This window comes from Hyperoodon ampullatus (assembly GCF_949752795.1).
Source record: "Hyperoodon ampullatus genome assembly, chromosome: 14".
Classification (NCBI taxonomy): domain Eukaryota; kingdom Metazoa; phylum Chordata; class Mammalia; order Artiodactyla; family Ziphiidae; genus Hyperoodon; species Hyperoodon ampullatus.
The window spans coordinates 41505260-41524216 of NC_136927.1; the positions used below are offsets into that span (position 1 = coordinate 41505260).

Below are 18957 nucleotides of genomic sequence, written 5' to 3' on the forward strand. Positions count from 1 at the left end.
TCTGCACAGGTGGAGGGAATATAACTTAAGTGCCATCATCTTATAAGGGTAAGCATCTCAGAGCTCATGATTCAGTATTTTCATTATTTGGAAAATACCCAAGAGAGATTCTTCCCCTTTATACCAGGAGGCATGTACAAGAATTTACATAGCAGCATTGTTCATAAAGCAAACCACCCCAATGTCCATCATCAGAAAAAATGGATAAATAATGCCATGTCCGCACAATGGAATCTTATACAGCAGTGAAAATGGATTCACTAACAGTAAATGCAATGGCATGAATAGATTTTATAAAGATATTGTTTAAGTTTTTAAAAAAATTAACAGAAGACTAGAGTATTATGCCATTTTGGAAAAAAAACAACAAAACTAAACAGCATATTGTTTAGAAATGCAACATATGATATACCCACATACAAGAGAATAACAAACTCAAAATTCAGGAGAGTGGGTTTTTTAGTCTTTAGGTCATTTCTCTAGTAACTCTCAGCTTTCTTGTTCCCTTGTGGGTGGGTGGGGGTCACAAGACTGGTTTTGGTCAATCAATTAGCAGAAAGGATGAGAATCATTTCCAGGCTGACCATCTAATTACCAATGTGGTATTTTTCCAGAATGCTCACGTACTCACTGCGCCTCCCCTTCTTCCTCTTTCTTTCTCTCATCTACCCCTCTGGCACAACATCCAGGAATGTTTGAGATGGTGGGGAGCGTCACACAGATAGATGCAATGCTATCAGTAATTTATGGGTTGGTATATATTTATGATATATTTATATTTATATTATATTATATTATACTATACTATACTATACTATATTATATATGTTTCAGGGAAGCTGTACAGAGCAGGAAGCCTTTGGGTCAAGCATGCCATGAACAAGGGCTCCACCAGTCAGTGGGCAGGAAGGAAAGGGTATATCAGGAAGCTGGAACATCATATGCAAAATCTAAGATATGATAAAATCCATTGTTTCCAGGAAATGACAAGATAATTCTAAGAGGCTAAAATGCAGAGTGCAGGGGGCGCACGGCAGGGCTGTGGCCAGAGCACAGCACTCCTCACCGAGCTGACGTGCAGGGTTCAGCAGGGCCTGGCTACAGTTTATTCTTGCCAGCAGACCCTTCCTTTGAGTTTTGTCCCTCCCTTACTTCTGCTTAGTTGCACCCAGTCACACTCATTTCTGCATAGGTTATTTTCCCATCAATATTTCTCGATGCCCAAAGTTCACATGACACTCCACCTGTTCCTGGTGCTGCCAGGGGCACAAGCATTCCTGGCAAAGGTCTGTTATAGCATCTGGAAAGAGCAGGGGATTAATCTGGTCCAACCAAGCAAGCTTTTCCTGGGAGCCATTTTGGCCTTTTCCCCCAAGTTGCTCAGAGTCTGATAAAGAAGACAAGGAAATACATATGTGCCATATTGTGGGATGAGTCAATGGTAGAAATAGACCAGGCAGCAGAGTCCACAGCAGGGAAGTGTCTTGTCATCCTGGGGAAAACAGGGCATGTGGGCTGAGTCCTGAAGGATGGTTATCACCAGGTTGGTGAAATAAAAAGGGTCAGTACCATTAGAAGCTGGTGAGGGGACAGGGGTATTCTCACACAGTATGAGTGGGAGCATAATTTGGCATGACCACCATGGAGGGCAATGTGCCAGTATCTATTATGGCCTTTAGACACAAACTCCCATGACCCAACAACCCAACTTCTGTAGGGCTGCGTTAGGAAAGTACTCAAACGGGCACATACAAAGAGAGGCATGTGCAAAGGTGCTCACGTTAGCCTTCTTTGTCATCATGGAAAATTGATGAAAATCCAAGGAGCCTTTACAGGGAAATGGCTAAATAAACTGTGGTTTGCATATGCTATAGAAACATCCATTTAAAAATGGGAAGTGAACTGATAAGGGAAAATCTCAAGAAGCATTCTTTTTTTATTTTTATTTTTTTAAATTAATTTTATTGGAGTGTAGTTGCTCTACAATGTTGTGTTAGTTTCTACTGTACAGCAAAGTGAATCAGCTATACGTATACATATATAGATGATCTTATTTGCAAAGCAGAAATAGAGACACAGACGTAGAGATCAAGAAGTATTCTTGAGTAGAAACCCCAAATTTTATTTTATTTTTTAACATCTTTATTGGAGTATAATTGCTTTACAATGGTGTGTTAGTTTCTGCTTTATAACAAAGTGAATCAGCTATACGTATAAATATATCCCCATATCTCCTCCCTCTTGCATCTCCCTCCCACCCTCCCTATCCCACCCCTCTAGGTGTTCACAAAGCACCGAGCAAAAACCCAAATTTTAGAATGCTGCATAGGGTAGTATACTATTTGTGTCAACATACTCCCAAGTGCATACATATTCACCCAAAGACACCGGGCTCTGTGCAGGAGGGCTAAGCTATGAGACTAATGATGAAAGACGGTCAGGGGTGACTGAAGGCAGATGGGGAGCCCTAGGCAGTGGGAAACATCTATCTGGAGAGGAGTCAGTGGTATTATGTTTTTCTGCAACGAAGCCAGCCATCTGGACCTAGAAAGGGAAACATCTGATTCTCCTGGAATCATAGTAGCATATCTACCCAATTCAAGGCGCACAGGTTTGAGGCTTATTAAGAACACATCCGGGGCTTCCCTGGTGGCGCAGTGGTTGATAGTCCGCCTGCCGATGCAGGGGACACAGGTTCGTGCCCCGGTCCGGGAAGATCCCACATGCCGCGGCACGCCTGGGCTCGTGGGCCATGGCCGCTGAGCCTGCGCGTCCGGAGCCTGTGCTCCGCAATGGGAGAGGCCGCAGCAGTGAGAGGCCCGCGTACCGTAAAAAGAAAGAACACATCCACACAGGTTGACAAGTAAAGAGGGAGCCTGTTTCCCAAGGCAGCATATCAAATGTGTACTGAGCTCCGGAATGGGACCAAAAATTCTGTAGACCAGGAAGAGTAAGTCCAGGCAGAAGATGAGATCCACAGTCATCTGGGAGCAATGTCCTGCTTCCCTGGGATCTTTCAGCATAAGCAGAATCTTACTCTGCCAGGACTATTGTGAGAGGGTCTAGGGAGGAGCGTACAAAGAGAACAGCAAGGGAATATTCATCCCCCCTGAAAACATCCTCCAAAAATGGAGCTTTCTTAACATGTTGATACCATGACTGCAATGTCATTGTGGATAGATGTGAGAGGAAGAAGTCTGTAGGCAATTGATCAGACATGCAGCAAAGGCTGTGACTTTATTATTATTTTTTGCTGTACGCGGGCCTCTCACTGTTGTGGCCTCTCCCGTTGCGGAGCACAGGCTCTGGACACGCAGGCTCAGCGGCCATGGCTCACGGGCCCAGCCGCTCCGTGGCATGTGGGATCTTCCCGGACCGGGGCACGAACCCGCATCCCCTGCATCGGCAGGCGGACTCTCAACCACTGCGCCACCAGGGAAGCCCAAGGCTGTGACTTTGTATGTGCTCTTCCCCTGCCAGCCAGCAGCACAGCTCCGTGGACCTGGATTTTCCCAAGGCTCCCGCCCCTTGGTGCTAGATCCTGGCTAGGACGACGCTGAGTCCAGCCCCTGAGAAGTCTGGCAAGATGTGCAGAGCCTCAGTGAAGGGGGTTGGGCCGTGAGCAAGAGTAAGCATCAGCACTCAGCCTTTTCTACCTTCTTACCAGCTGGTGGTGAAGGGATGGAGGCCCACCTGCCACCAGCTTAGACCTTACTTCACTTCCCTTGTCTTGCTGCATGGATGCATGAAATGAGTAAAATGTGTACAAATGTAAATGTGCACATCCAGAGGGGTCATTTGTTTATTCACTGTCATTTATTAAGTACCTATTATATACAATGCTCCATTAGAGACAGATAGAGCACCTAGTGAATAAGACAAAGCTCTGCCATTGCAGAGTTCAGTTCCAGGTCGAAGGGCATCAGAAATCATGTGAACTGGTAAGTAAAGTAGATAATTCCAAATCTTGACCAATGCCACACAGTGTGAACAAGAAGAGAAACCAGACAATGGGATAGACAGTAACTTGGAGCAGGCATGATTTTTGATAGAATGATCAGGGAAAGCCTCTCTGAGAGATGACTTCTGAGTGGTATGTTGATGTCACAAAAATCATAGCTGATGGACCAGACCAGCGTTATCCAATAGAATGTTACATGATGATGGAATATACTAGAGCTGTACCTCTAACACAGTAGCCATTGGCCATTTGTAGCTATTGTGCACTTGAGATGTGGCTATTGCCCCTGAGAAATTAAATCTTTAATTCAATTTAATTTTAATTAATTTAAATTTAAATAGTTCCATGTGGCTAGTAGCTTTCATAATAATCCAGAGCCAGACATTTAATATGAGACCTGAATGATGGTCTCTCCATCCTTCTTCCTAACTTTCTTTCCTCCTATCCTTCCTCCTTCCCTTCCTCCCTCCCTCTCTTCCTTCCTCTTTTCCTTTATTCTCCCTTCTCTTCTTTCCAACTGTGCTTTCTTTCCCCTTCTTTCCCTCATCTCTTCCATCATTGGGCAAATATTTATTGAGACCTATGTCTCAATTCTAGGCACTAAGTGAGATGCTGGAGATTCAGCAGTATACAGAAGTGCCAAACTGTGTTCCTTCTTGGGAGCTTGCTTCCTTTAGGACAGACAGACTAGACACAAGAAAATGAACACATAAACAAGATAATGTCAGATAACAAGAAGCCCTAGGAAGTGAACAAAAGAGACTGGTGTGAAGGAGGGTGATTTAGATGGTGCCTGGGGAAGGAGATTGCCCTCTGAGTAGGTGATGTTTGAGCCAAGGCTTGAATAATAAGAAGGAGCCAGTTGGGACTTCCTTGGTGGCGCAGTGGTTGAGAGTCTGCCTGCCGATGCAGGGGACACGGGTTTGTTTCCCGGTCCGGGAAGATCCCACATGCCGCGGAGTGGCTGGGCCCGTGAGCCATGGCCGCTGAGCCTGCGCGTCCGGAGCCTGTGCTCCGCAGCGGGAGGGGCCGCAACAGTGGGAGGCCCACGTACTGAAAAAGAAGGAGCCAGTTGTGGGAAGAGTAGAGGGGTGTGTGTGTGTGTGTGTGTGTGTGTGTGTGTGTGTGTGTGTGTGAAAGAGAAAAAGAAACACTCTGTAGGAGATCAGTGTGCATGAATATCTGATGATATAATATTAGAATCTTCAATCTTTGGGGCACAGTTTGTGTGCCTGTTTGTGTATATCTTTCTAGGTGTGCACTGATCTTCTTTCCTATCTGTTATACGATCAGATGGATGGGTTTGAAAATCTGTTTAGTATTTCATGTGCCCCAAGCTGTGAAAGTCAGGTCTAAGTACAGGCACAGTAGGGTGCACTGATTAATTTATGATTGTGCTTTACATCATTGAAGCTAGAGATCTTGATTTGGGGATGCAACCTTATGAAGGAAATATCTCAAGGACACACCTGGAAGGCTCTTACTTGGGCACTTTGTAGGAGAGGAGGTCCTGCCATCCTGGCCAAATGTAGGAAAAAGAGGGGTTTCTGGGCTGCATTCTGTTGGTGGAGAGAACAAGTTTCCTTCAACACTAGAGTTGGTGCCTGGCCGTGTGACAAAATATTGTTCTTCCCAGCACCATTCACACCTGTCCTTCATATGCATGGATGCCTCCATCTTGACCGAGTTATTTAACAAGTTTCCATGGCCAGGTGTGAGTCGACCTGAGCAGCCCTTCCACCAGTAAAACATCCAATGTTTTATTATATATATATATCGGTCTAGCCGATTAGATTCCTTGCATCACAAGGAAGAGACATGTACAAATTATTTACAAAAACAAAGTTTGTTTTAAGGATGCACATGAGATAAACATGAAATAACCTCACGGTCAGTACAGGTCCTAAGATGGCATTCTCTGTGAATGCACAGTGAGTAAACAGGATTCATATATAATAGCAACAATAATTAACACTTGTACTCAGCAGTTAATTCCTTCCAGGCTCTGTGCTAAGCCTTCGTTTATTCTGGCTGCTGTAACAAAAATACCATAGACTGAGTGGCTTAAGCAACAAACATTTATTTCTTACAGTTCTAAAAGCTGAGAATTCCAGGATCAAGATGCTGGCAGATTCACTGCCTGGTGAGAACCTGCTTCCTGGCTCATAGAGGGCTATCTTTTCACTACGTCCTCACACCACAGAAGGTGGGAGGAAGCTTTCTGGGGTCTCTTTCATAGGGGCACTAATTCTATTCATGAGAGCTCCACCCTCATGACCTAATCCCCTCTCAAAGGCCACACCCCCAATACCATCCCATTGGGTGTTAGGATTTAACATATGAATTGTGTGGAGGGGGGCACACACATTCATTCTACAGCAGCATCATAAGCACCGGCCCTTTCAACCTTCATAAAACATGCTCTGAGATAGGTCTTGCTTGTGATACCCATTGTATGAGGAAACTGAGGCTTGAGGTGGTTAAATAAGTTCCAAAGTCCTTTAGAGTGAGGATGGCAGAGCCAGGATAGAGCCACACAGTAGGGCTGAGACATGCAAAGGGTGACAGAGACAGACTCAGCAGGAACAAGCAGGGCTTGGCTCAGCCACAGGATGCAGGTGAGAAGGAAGCAGGGCTGGCAGCATCCCCAAGGCAGGGATGAGCAGACACACAGCTGGGAGTGCAGTGTGCGGTGGAGAGACCTGGAATGGGGCCTTCCCGAGAGGAGCCCTCTCCTGTCACCGTCTGTTAAATCGTGAGCACAAGGTGCCCAGGCAGACAACGCTGACACCTCCATAATCATCATTTCATTGTGGCACCTGCCCTTTGAAACGCTGAGCCTGAGGAAAGAAAATACAATAAAACAGCTAATAGAAGTTGGTGTATGAGGTTCTGCAGTGGGACGCTCTTTGAATGTGTATGAATAAAGGATCAGAGAAGTAGACTCCGGGTGGAATCCCCAGTCAGGGGCAGATGAAGTGAGCCGTGATCTTGTGAATTCAAAATCAGGGAGCATCTTGTTTTCGAATCTCTGGAGTGAGTTGGTCAAATAACAAGAGAGGACGGATTGGAGGGAGAGTTGTGGGTAAGAAGGCACCGATGGAGCTGAGGTTGTAAATAGGCAGAGATTTAGATTTTAGAACCCTGCTTCCCAACCTGTGGGCTTGAGAATTATTGCAGGGACCTTCACATCCCTATAGATACCAAACACTGAGTATAAACTAAATCAATAAAAATCTCATACACACACATACGCGCACACATGGCCACATTCAAAAATGTAGATTCAGTGGTGATGACTCAATCACAAATTCATTTTAAGGGATTGTCAAATTCATAGTTGTTTTTTGTCCATATGTGTTTTTTAAATCAAACCATATGGGGCTTCCCTGGTGGCGCAGTGGTTGAGAGTCTGCCTACCGATGCAGGGGACGCGGGTTCGTGCCCCGGTCCGGGAGGATCCCACATGCCGCAGAGTGGCTGGGCCTGTGAGCCATGGCCGCTGAGCCTCTGCGTCCGGAGCCTGTGCTCCGCAACAGGAGAGGCCACAACAGTGAGAGGCCCGTGTACCGCAAAAAAAACAAACAAACAAAAAAACCCATATGAACAAGTCAGCTTCTGTCATATGGCGGCCTGCTGATGCTGAAGCCCCCGGGGGGAACTGGGAAAAGCCAGGGATGACACGGAGAAATAAAAACAAGCCTAGGATTTGTGCCATTTGAGGTATGGGCCCCATAAAGTGGCCAAGCTCTGCCTAGCACTGAAGCTTCCCAAGTGCTTGGGCACCCTGGGATGGCAAGGAGAAAGAGATTTCTAGAAATTCACTGGAGTCTATGCTAAGCAGAAGCTGTTTGGTCCTCTCAGAGTGGGTCGTATCAACGCCCATTGGAGAGGTGGGTTTCCATGAATCAGGGTCATCATTTACAGAGGGGTGTATATAGTAGAAACCAGTAATAGGCATTTAGATTCAGAATTTAAGCAAGGCTGGTCTCCTTCACTCATTCAACAAATAAATTTGTTTGTACCTACTATGTACTATGTGCTACGTTACACTAGCAGCAATAACAAGGGGGGACATTTACCAATACTTGCTCTGTGCCAGGATGCCTGATACCTTTTCTTCTGAATGAGGAGGAGATGCTATTATACCCATTTGACAGATGATGGAACTGAGGATAAAAGACATGAGATGAGTTGCTAAAGCCACTTGTGGTTCAGAGATGGAACCCCGAAGTCAAACGCTGAGCCACCCGCCTTTGTCAGGATGAGCACCCACTGACAAGCTTCTAAAGGAGGTGATTGTGGACTCTGGAATCAAGTCAACCCTCAGCCAGTGATTCTCTACCTGAAACTCATGGAACTCCGTGAATCCTCAGAGACAAGGATAGACCTCACAGACTATTTTTACTCTTTCAGAAGATGTGAACGTCTTCAGGACACATCTTGCTCTTCATTGTATCTCCTAATGTACGTGGCACACAACAGTTGCCAAATTCATGAACAGATAAATGGTTTTCTCTCTTTTTCTTTCATAGATCCTAAAATATCTCTACCTGCCTGGCACAAACTTTATTTATTTATTTATTTATTTATTTATTTATTTTGCGGTATGCGGGCCTCTCACTGCTGTGGCCTCTCCCCTTGCGGAGCACAGGCTCCGGACACGCAGGCTCAGCGGCCATGGCTCACGGGCCCAGCCGCTCCGCGGCATGTGGGATCTTCCCGGACCGGGGCACGAACCCGTGTCCCCTGCATCAGCAGGCAGACTCTCAACCACTGCGCCACCAGGGAAACCCATGGCACAAACTTTAAAACCACAAAAGTGCCTGAGATCCTGGTTTGCTCTTTTCTCCCACAATGTGGTCATGTGTCATTCAAAATTGGAATGCTTTCCTCATTCTTCTCCAGTTATTCAAATTCTTTGTGTTTCCTCAAGCCCAGCTCCTTCTGTTCGCCTTCTTCCTCCCCGTCCTTCCTCAGTCCTTTCCTTTCTCTTGTCTTCATTTCTCCTTCCTCTCGCTTCTAGTCGCCTTCACCCTTTGCTTCAGCTCTCTCCCTCCTTTCCTCTCCTCTGCCCTCACTTTTTTGTCACCTCCTTCTCCCTCTTGGTGGCAGATGTGATTTTGCCTGAAAAGAGACCTCTGCCCACAACAGAGATGCCCCATCTGAAGCACAGACCACTTTACAAAAATGGGAAATGCAGGTGTGTCCTTCAAAGAACTTGCAGTCTGTTGCAGGGCAGGTACCATGCCTGCTTTAGCATCACTATATACCCGACATAATAAGCACCAGCAAACACTCGTTGGAATGAATGAGGGAATTCACATTAACATAGCCCTTTCATGGTACAGGTCCAGAGAGGGAAAAATCCTTGTCCTAAATGCATTCGGCAAGTTAGTTCTCAAGTCAGAGCTATAACTCAGGATCCCTTCTTTCTCGCCTTCAGTTTGGTCCTTAGCCGTATGGCCCTGGCAAAGGCTGCTTTTCTTGGGTCTTTACATAAGAAATGTGGTTTCCAAAGGGTTTGACTTTTCATCTTCAGGGATTCCAGGATTCATAAACTGGGATTTGAAAAGCAGCATGAACTTTCCAAAAGAATGAGGCCGAAAAGTAGTCCCGAGCAGGGTTTATTGTCTCTTTGACTCAGTTTCCACATCTCTATAATGGGCTCAGTGAATTGTATGCTACTTGTGCAGTTCAGCCAGAATAATATGTGAAATTGCCCGTCTCGATGCTTGGCAAGTAGCAGGCGCCCGATTGAATTTCTAAGTTTCTTTCCTCAATGCAGAAGAAACAGCCTTACCTCATGCCCTGGCTCTAACCACCATTCTCTTGGGTTACAGTTTCTGGAGGCCTCAGAATATATTGCTCCTTTATGCACCATGTATCCCACTGGATAATGCCTTTGGGAAAATGTGAGGTGCCCACATACCTCTGATTCAGGCAAGCGAAAGGCAGGCTCAGCTGCTAACCCTTCCAGAGAGAATGGGCTCTTTACATCTAATACGGGTGACTGCCTTCTCCCTCGGCATTCGTGATGGTGTCCATTTGCTTCAATTGATGGCACCCCGGAGAGAGATGTCGCAAATTGAATGATGGAGCTTGATCTGGTAAGAATTTCTGGGGCTTCTGGCCTGGGTTTCTGTAACTCCCAGTGGTGAGTCAGTGACAGCCCACCTTTGCAACACACGTAATGAGGCTCAATTTAAGATTCAGCTTTGCCATCTACCAGCAGAGTGACCTTGGGCCAGTCATGTAACCTTGTTGAGCCTCTGTCGTTTGGTTAAGCATTGCCAGGCAGTAACTAAGAGCTCTGGCTAAAGTTCACGACAGACCTGGGGTTGAATTTCAACGCTACCTCTTGTTACTTTGGACTAACAGATCAATTTCACTGAGCCTCAGTTTCCTGACCTCTGAAGTGGTGAAGGTAGTAGTACCTTCTTAAGAAAGTTGTTTTAAAAATTCACGGCTAACGTATTGCGAGCCTGCTATCTGTGAGGCACACTTTTAGGCATTAACTCATATCATCGTCACAAAATCCCTATGAAATGGGTATTATCGGTATGACGCCTGTTTTCCAGATAATGCAACTGAGACACAAATTACTTGGGTTAGTAATTTGGCCGGAGTCACATAGCTAATAAGTGGACCCAAATTTGGTTCATCTGGAGGCTATACTCTTAACCACCAGGCTGTAGAGCCCAGTGTCTGAACGTGCTTAGAGACATTGATCTGGTGTCAGAATTTGAACTCTCAACCACCAAACGGCACAGAGTGAGCACTGGATAAATGGCGTATGATAACTACTGTAGGATCGCTATTATTGTTGTTTCCTATGAAGCCCTGGATGCTGACCTGCATCCAGATGGGGCTTGTGCTCAGCCCAGCTCCCCCACCAGCAGAGCGGAGGTGGTGGAGGGCGAGCGAGTTGGATCGTGTCTCATAAACATTTGGGGTTGTGAGAGCAGCTGTGTGATCTTGCAGGATGATTCTCGCTTCAGGACTGTGTGTTGACGCTGATGTCACGGCTGCTCTGAGCACCCCAGATACTGTTAACGAGCCGTTCCAAGCCCAGATGCAGTATTTTCTCACCATATGGTACACACTGCAGTGCAGGGTCCTTCAGATGAGGGATGGCTTGGAATTCAGAAACACTGAACCCCACGTGAGGGAAACCTACTTAGAGGAGCCCTCCAAACTGCCCCAATTCTCCTGACTTCTGGGGATCATGTTTTCATTCGTATGTCATTCGTTCATTCATCTAATAACCACACATAGTTATGGGGCAGCTGCCACGCCGCAGGCACTGGGGATACAAAGGTGAATAAAACATTGCCCATGGCTTCCGGAAACTGAGCTTAGCCATGGAGGGCATGGGAACCAACCATATTATGACATTATCCTAAGCTCTGTAATACAGGAAGTTATCAAAGACCCTGGAAATTCAAAGGATTTAGTGAAAATCTTTGCTATGGAATTTAAAAATTTGTTTTGCACGCCGGCATCTGAATGCTTTTCCTTATTCAGGAGAACTCCCCAGATAGGCAGAGGTTAGGTCCTACCTTCTACTAGTGAAGGTGAAGAGAATCTGACATTCCTTCATCCTACTTTCTGGCAGGTGGACTGTGAACTCATGATATAAATGTCCACCTCCAACTGGGATCTCCCTTGAGTTCCAGACTCCTGTATCAAGATGCTTACTCAACTCCTTCACTTGAGTATTTCAGATTCCAAGTCCAAAATCAGACTTGGTATCTTCCCCTGAAACTGGCTTCTTTCTCAGTTGTCTCCACGTCAATAAACTGCACTACTACTTACCCATTACCTCAGGCCAACAATCTTGGAGTCTTCTCTGATATTCTCTCTCTCTTGCACACACATCCCACCCATCCTAAAGGACTATTGGCCCTACCTTTTAAAGGTATCCTAATTCTGAACACTTCTTCCTAGGTTGCCCTCTCCACTGGCATTCCTGCCACCCCCATCTCTAACCTGGTCTCCTGAAATGGCCTCTTAGCAGGCTGCCTTCTGCTCTTGCCACATGCCTGTGTGTTCTCAGCAAAGCAGCCAGGAAAAAAAATCTCTTAAAATGTAAATTTTATGTTCTCTTGTTTCATGTTCTTCAGTGGTTTCTCATCACACATGGAATAAAACCCAGTGTCTTGCCTGTGGCCCATAAGACCCCCTGTGGTCTTTCCCTCCCCACCCCTTGACCTTATTTTCTCACTTCCTTAGCTTTGCTCACTCCCCTGTGGCATGACTGGTCTCCTCCCCATTCCTCAAGCACAGAAAGATGTGAGAACATGGGCAGTCAAAATGTCAGACCCGGGGCTTCCCTGGTGGCGCAGTGGTTGAGAGTCCGCCTGCCGATGCAGGGGACACGGGTTCGTGCCCCGGTCTGGGAGGATCCCACATGCCGCGGAGCGGCTGGGCCCGTGAGCCATGGCCACTGAGCCTGTGCTCCGGAGCCTGTGCTCCGCAAGGGGAGAAGCCACAACAGTGAGAGGCCCGCCTACCGCAAAAAAAAAAAAAAAAAAAAAAAAATGTCAGACCCAGTCGAGAAGAACTTCCCTAAAACCAGGAGAGAGAAGGACACTTGGGATGAATCATTCCTGAGAAAGTAGAGGGAGACAAGATCCAAAGCCCACTTTGGGAGAAGTTGGTCTTACACATAGACTGCCCCCTCTAGTCTTTTAGGAAGAGAGACACTAGGATAGATACAGAAATAGCTGCTGGGCCATGGGCCCAGGTGAGAAGACTGGTGAGGGGACAAGGCCTGAGAAATGACCAGATTAGGACAACAAAACCCATCACAACAAAGCCTCGCCTTAGGACAGGAGATAAATGGTTTATTCATCCATTCATTCAACAGATACTTATTCAGCACCTGCTGTTTGTCAGAAACTGGTGGTAGGTGTTTGCTTGGCCAGTGAGCTTAGGAACCAAGGATATACTCACCCAGTGAGACTTCGAAAAAGTATCTTTAGGTTCTGAGTCTGTTTCCTTCTCTCTAAAAGTGAAATAGTAATGATACCTGTTCTGTTGATAAAAATAGTTATTTATGTGATGCTATAAAGAACTCTCCTTTTATCAGATGTAGTAGTTACACTGGAAGCTCTGTCAGGGAGGAGAACTTGTCTGTTTTGTTCACTAGTATATTGCCGTTTATGGAACAAATGAATGAATGAATGAATATAACTGATTCAGAATCATTTTTGGAAAGGGGGTACTGCTACTTCATTGATTTTGAGCAGCTACTGGATAGCTTCTTACCAGCAAAAAATCCTGTGTATCTCATGCAACAACAGTTGTCTCTTGGCTTAATGAGATGGTTTTACCATGTGTGCCCCAAATGCAGGAACTGTCCTCAAGTGCCTGGTGTAGTCCATCTGTCACATGAGGATCAAAGCCATTGAGGCGCCCCTGCTCCCCGCTCCCTTCTCCATTGCCTTCTCTAGCCCTGCTCCTCTCATTGCTTTTTGCACCAAGCACTGAGCTAGTCACATAATTACTCCTATACACACTGGCTTATAGGCTGGGTACCATTTATCTCAGATGCTTCAGATAAAAGACTCGAGATCAACACAGATCTTGACAGACTGTAACAATTAGCTGAAGTGAAGGAGATGAATTTGTCAGTGTAAAGATAAACACTGAGGGGGCTTCCCTGGTGGCACAGTGGTTGAGAGTCCGCCTGCCGATGCAGGGGGACACGGGTTCATGCCCCGGTCCGGGAAGATCCCACATGCCGCGGAACAGCTGGGCCCGTGAGCCATGGCCGCTGAGCCTGCGCGTCTGGAGCCTGTGCTCCACAACAGGAGAGGCCACAACAGTGAGAGGCCCGCGTACCGGGAAAAAAAAAAAAAAAAAAGATGAACACTGAGGTCTAAGAAGTAAATGGCAGAGACTGGATGAGAAGAAAAACCTAGCAGCTGCTCCTTGCTAAAGAAAAATACAGCAAATTAAAAGGAGCAAGATATATCTGAGGGGCAAAAATCTGGAAGAGGCCATGTAAAAATATCTATCTTCAGTATTTTTTGCATCAACATTTATTTAATATTTTTATACTATGAAATGAGTTCTATAATAAAAGAAGAGAATCTATCTCTCCAACTAAAAGAAAAGTAGGATATCAGTATATTCTTTCAACTTCAGCTGAACTAATAGCAGCTTTCCCATTGCTCACCAGTCTACAGATCAGGAAGAATGGTTGATGACACTGGCTTGAATCAGAATATCCTTCTTTTCTAGATCAGTTCCTTAGTTCCCATGTTGTTCAGCTATTCCATTTGGTCAAACGTAAATATTTTCTCCTTACTCTTCTCTAAGAATTGCTGTGCCAATGATCTTGTGCCTCTGGCTTAAGCTTTTAAAATTCCGGCATTCATTGGACAGTATTCTAAGTGATTTACCTGCATTATCACATTCAATCTTCATTACAATCCTATAAGGGAGGGACTCTTGTTAACCCTATTTTTTAGATGAGAAAATGGAGATTCAGAGTGGGTGTACTCACTTCATCAAGGTGACCTAGGTAGTCAGAACTCCTAAATCAGGCACATGTGACTCCCCTAAAACTGTGGTCCTTAGCCCTGCCCCTCCAAACGTCACAATTAAATCTGATAAGAGCCAAACAGGCACACAAACGTGAAAACTTTCAAAATGCCGGGGAGAGGGGGCTTCCCTGGTGGCGCAGTGGTTGAGAATCTGCCTGCTAATTCAGGGGACACGGGTTCGAGCCCTGGTCTGGGAGAATCCCACATGCCGCGGAGCAACTAGGCCCGTGAGCCACAACTACTGAGCCTGTGCGTCTGGAGCCTGTGCTCCGCAAAAAGAGAGGCCGCGATAGTGAGAGGCCCGTGCACCGCGATGAAGAGTGGCCCCCGCTTGCCACAACTAGAGAAAACCTTCGCACAGAAACGAAGACTCAACACAGCAAAAATAAATAAAGTAATTAATAAACTCCTACCCCCAACATCTTCTAAAAAAAAAAAAAAAATACCGGGGAGATAATATCAGTTCAAGATGAGCATGATTATTTATGGCCAGGGCTATTGCTTTGATCTGAAAACTCCTTACTGCCCAACCATTATACACGGACAACATCAAACTCCATGTGAATTTCTCTACATTAGGCAAGAGGCACTTGCCTCTTGCCTAATAAAAATGCTTGCCGAGAAACCTCAAAACCCAGTAGCAATTAATTATTGACAGAGCATGTGAATTAGAGATAAAAGAAGAATCCTTCCTTCTCCACACACGCAATAGTAAATAAATTTAATTATGGTAGGGGAAGCTGAGGGATCTTCATCTGTATTAAGTTTTATTAGCTGAGACATTTAAAAACATGTCATCATAACAAAGAGGTCTTGTGTAATCCTAAATGTACCACTTTGGTGCAAGGCTCGAAAGTGAATAGACTTAATGGAGATGGATGGAACACATGGTGGCAGATGGCCTGCTGTACCGATAGGTACAAGTACATCAAACTCCTTTAATCTCTTGAAGTTCCCAAGTAAGACAAGGCCACTCTGAAGGCAAACATGGATGGAGGGATGGGTTTGGAGAAGCAACCTTGGGAAGAAAACCAAGAGATATGGGTCCTGGTGTGGGATCTATCACTGGCTCACTGGGCAACCTTGGGAGCCAAGAAAGAAGAAATCCCATGTATAAAACTAATTCTGTGCTAGATGCTGTCATTCGTTTCATCCTCAACTGAACTTGAAGTAAGTTTTAGGATTTTTACAGATGACGATAATAAGGCTCAGGGATGTGATTCAACTTGCTGAGGTCACAAAGCCTGTCTGATTCCCTGTCTCTGGGCTTCAGTTTCCTCATTTGCATAAAGATGCCTTTGGATTAGGTTAGGGATCAAGAAATGTTTTCTTAAAGGGCAGATAGGAAATATGTTCAGCTTTGCATGTCATATAGTCTCTGTTGCAACTACTCGACTCTGCTGATGTAGATGCAGAAAGCAGCCACAGACAGGAATGTGTGGCCATGTTCCAATAAAAGTTTATTTATAAGCATTGAAATTTGAATTACATATAATTTTCATGCATCACAAAATTTTAGTCTTATTATTTAGTTTTTTTCCCCATCCTTTAAAGATGAAAAATCTTTCTTAGCTGTGGGCCATACAATGACAGGAGGCAGGTAGTCGTTTGCCAACCCCTGGACTAGATCATCTTTGAGGTCTTGTTGAGCTCAAACACTTTCTGAAAGCCAATACAACAGCTGTATCCTTGATTTATTAAGATCTTACAGATTCTGTGCTAAATGCTTTAAAAGCATTATCTCCCTTAATCTTTTTACAACTGTGTGAAGTAGGTGCTATCATTATCTTCATTTCAGAGATTATAAAACTAATAATAGAGAAATTAAGAGTCGATCTAGGTTAAACCTAACTGGTAAGAGAGCAGAAATGTAAATGGAGGTGTATAAGATTCCCACGAATGAATTGCACAAGCTTTATGCTGCTTTTTCTGATAATACTATAATCAGAACTATAGAGGGATATATAGTCCAAAAAGAACTTCCAAGTGTACATGAATTTTATTGGGTAGCTCCCCACTGGGCTATTTATATCATACATTTCGTGCAACAAGTTCAGTTATTTCTGGACAGGAATAATCACTCTTTTGTTTTCCTCCGTCTTCCAGAAATGTGATGCCTAAGACTTTGGATGGGCAGTTAACCATGGAGAAGACACCAAGTTACTTTGTGACAAATGAGGCCCCCAAGCGCATCCACTCCATGGCCAAGGACATCAAACTCATCGTGGTGGTGAGAAACCCCGTGACCAGGGCCATCTCCGATTACACCCAGACACTGTCAAAGAAACCCGAGATCCCCACCTTCGAGGTGCTGGCCTTCAAAAATCGGACCCTAGGGCTGATCGATGCCTCCTGGAGCGCCATTCGAATAGGGATCTATGCTCTGCATCTGGAAAACTGGCTCCAGTATTTCCCCCTCTCTCAGATCCTCTTCGTCAGCGGTGAGCGACTCATAGTGGACCCTGCCGGGGAAATGGCCAAAGTACAGGATTTTCTAGGCCTCAAGCGTGTTGTGACTGAGAAACATTTCTATTTCAACAAAACCAAGGGGTTCCCTTGCCTAAAGAAGCCAGAAGACAGCAGCGCCCCCAGGTGCTTAGGCAAGAGCAAAGGTCGGACTCATCCCCGCATCGACCCCGATGTGATCCACAGACTGCGGAAATTCTACAAACCCTTCAACATGATGTTTTACCAAATGACTGGTCAAAATTTCCAGTGGGAACAGGAAGAGGGTGACAAATGAGGCTAGAGATGTGGAGGGAAGGCTGGTGAATAGCTAGGGAGGCTCCTTACCTGAGTCCTGAATCCCCCAGGGTCTGCAGCCTCAGCCTTGCTGGGGTGCCAAGTAGATCTCCTCCTCTGTCCAATCAGGATTGCTTCCAACGCTGTTGGCTTAGGCAAAGGGATGGATCCCATGGCATACTCATGAGGGTACCAGGCCTGCCTGGGTAGCAGCATCTGGTTGACCAGATGGCCACCAGAATCCACTGCTAATTCTTGCCTTCTGCTGGTTAATCCAGTCTGAAGACAGGATACATAAATAGTTGTCAAGGTCAGAGACAGTGGCATGAATGTTTGTTTAAATGATAAAAAAGAAAGGAAGGTCTCCTTTTGGCCGGAGTCTCTCACTTTAATTTGGGAAACCCGAGTTCTAGCCCCATATCTGGCAAAGGCCCCTGCTCTATCAACCTCTGCTTTGGTATCTTGCCAGAATACTAATTGTGGCCAATTGCTCCAGGACTCCTAGGGAGCAAGTTCCTCCTTCTTAAAGTGTCTCTAGCCTTCTCCTTAAAGGTCTCATCCCACAACCTTTGACTTACTCCCTCCTCACCTTATGAAGGCAGAGGCATGCATGTTTCTCACCAAAAAAAGCTGACACCCCTGGAAGCCTTCTTTCTAAGAGCCCCCGAAGGGGGGGTTGGGTCTCTCTCTTTGTGAGTATCCTGGGCAGTGGAGAAGCTTAGCCTGTGCCTCCTTAGAATCAGAATCACAGGGCTGCTCTCAGAGCAGAGGGGTTGCAGCAGAGCTCAGAGCCCTGAGGTTGGGAAAGATGAATGCCATCTCTGGGAGTGAAAAAAAAGAAAGCCAGCCATTTTGGTGGGAGGTCTCCATCCCTGAAGACCCTCAGCCGCATGGTTCTGACACATGCTATGAGGATGGGCTCTGTCCCTTAGGGTCCCCAGAGGGGCGAGGACCAGAGAGCTGGCATGTCTTTTGTCATGAATAACCTTTAGCAACACAACCCACGGGATCGGTCACCATCCTTCTCTTTGTCCCACCGTCTCCCCTACATGGTCATCTCGTGCTTCATTTGCTTAATTCAGAGATGGCACATATTGGGGCAGTGACAAGAGGGCTGACTCCATTTATCAGATCCAGTGTATGGGGGTGGGGGAGGGTAAGCGCTGTCTGCAGACACCCCCATCAAGGGCTGCTGCATAAAATGTCCCTTCCCATTAGTTTGATTCCATTAAAATGCAGCATTTGACATAAAGCGCTTTTCACAGATCTCCAAAACCAGGAACTGTTCTAGCAAACTTGGAAATATGTATGAGTGGGGGGGAGTGAAATCTGTTCGGCTGTTATTAAACTGTCATTTCTCCCGCTAACTGAAAACTGTGTTGTTATAAAGCTTAATGCAATCTGATTAATGGGTTTTGATGGTGTGTTTGTGTTGGTCACCTCCATTCCCACCTCTACCCCTACCCTCGAATTCTGGGAGTATCCCTTCTCTGGGATAGCCAGAAAGACCCAGATTAGAGAATCTTTCAGGGAATTCTGTCTGCAGGTCAGGATGATTCTTGAAATAGCACAAAAGAAGCAACTGCTGTAAGGGGTGCGGTACCCTCCTATCTTAACCCATCCTGGCAAAGAATGGACTGATGTGCCAGATTCAGAAACAAATAAATTTTTTCCAGATAAGAAAGTGGTTATTGAGCT

At 45.6% G+C, this 18957-nt stretch overlaps 1 protein-coding gene across 2 annotated transcripts in view; it reads left to right on the forward strand.

Annotated features, from left to right (window-relative positions):
- The window catches only part of HS3ST4 (heparan sulfate-glucosamine 3-sulfotransferase 4), a gene marked incomplete at both ends in the record, with an annotated part of 404262 nt that extends 387002 nt beyond the window's left edge, over positions 1-17260 (forward strand). For both annotated transcript variants that reach the window (XM_079718538.1, XM_079718539.1), the window contains one exon: positions 16624-17260. In XM_079718538.1, coding sequence (XP_079574664.1) covers positions 16624-17260 — 637 coding nt within the window. The remainder of the gene's footprint in view (positions 1-16623) is intronic.
- Positions 17261-18957: the final 1697 nt, after the last annotated feature.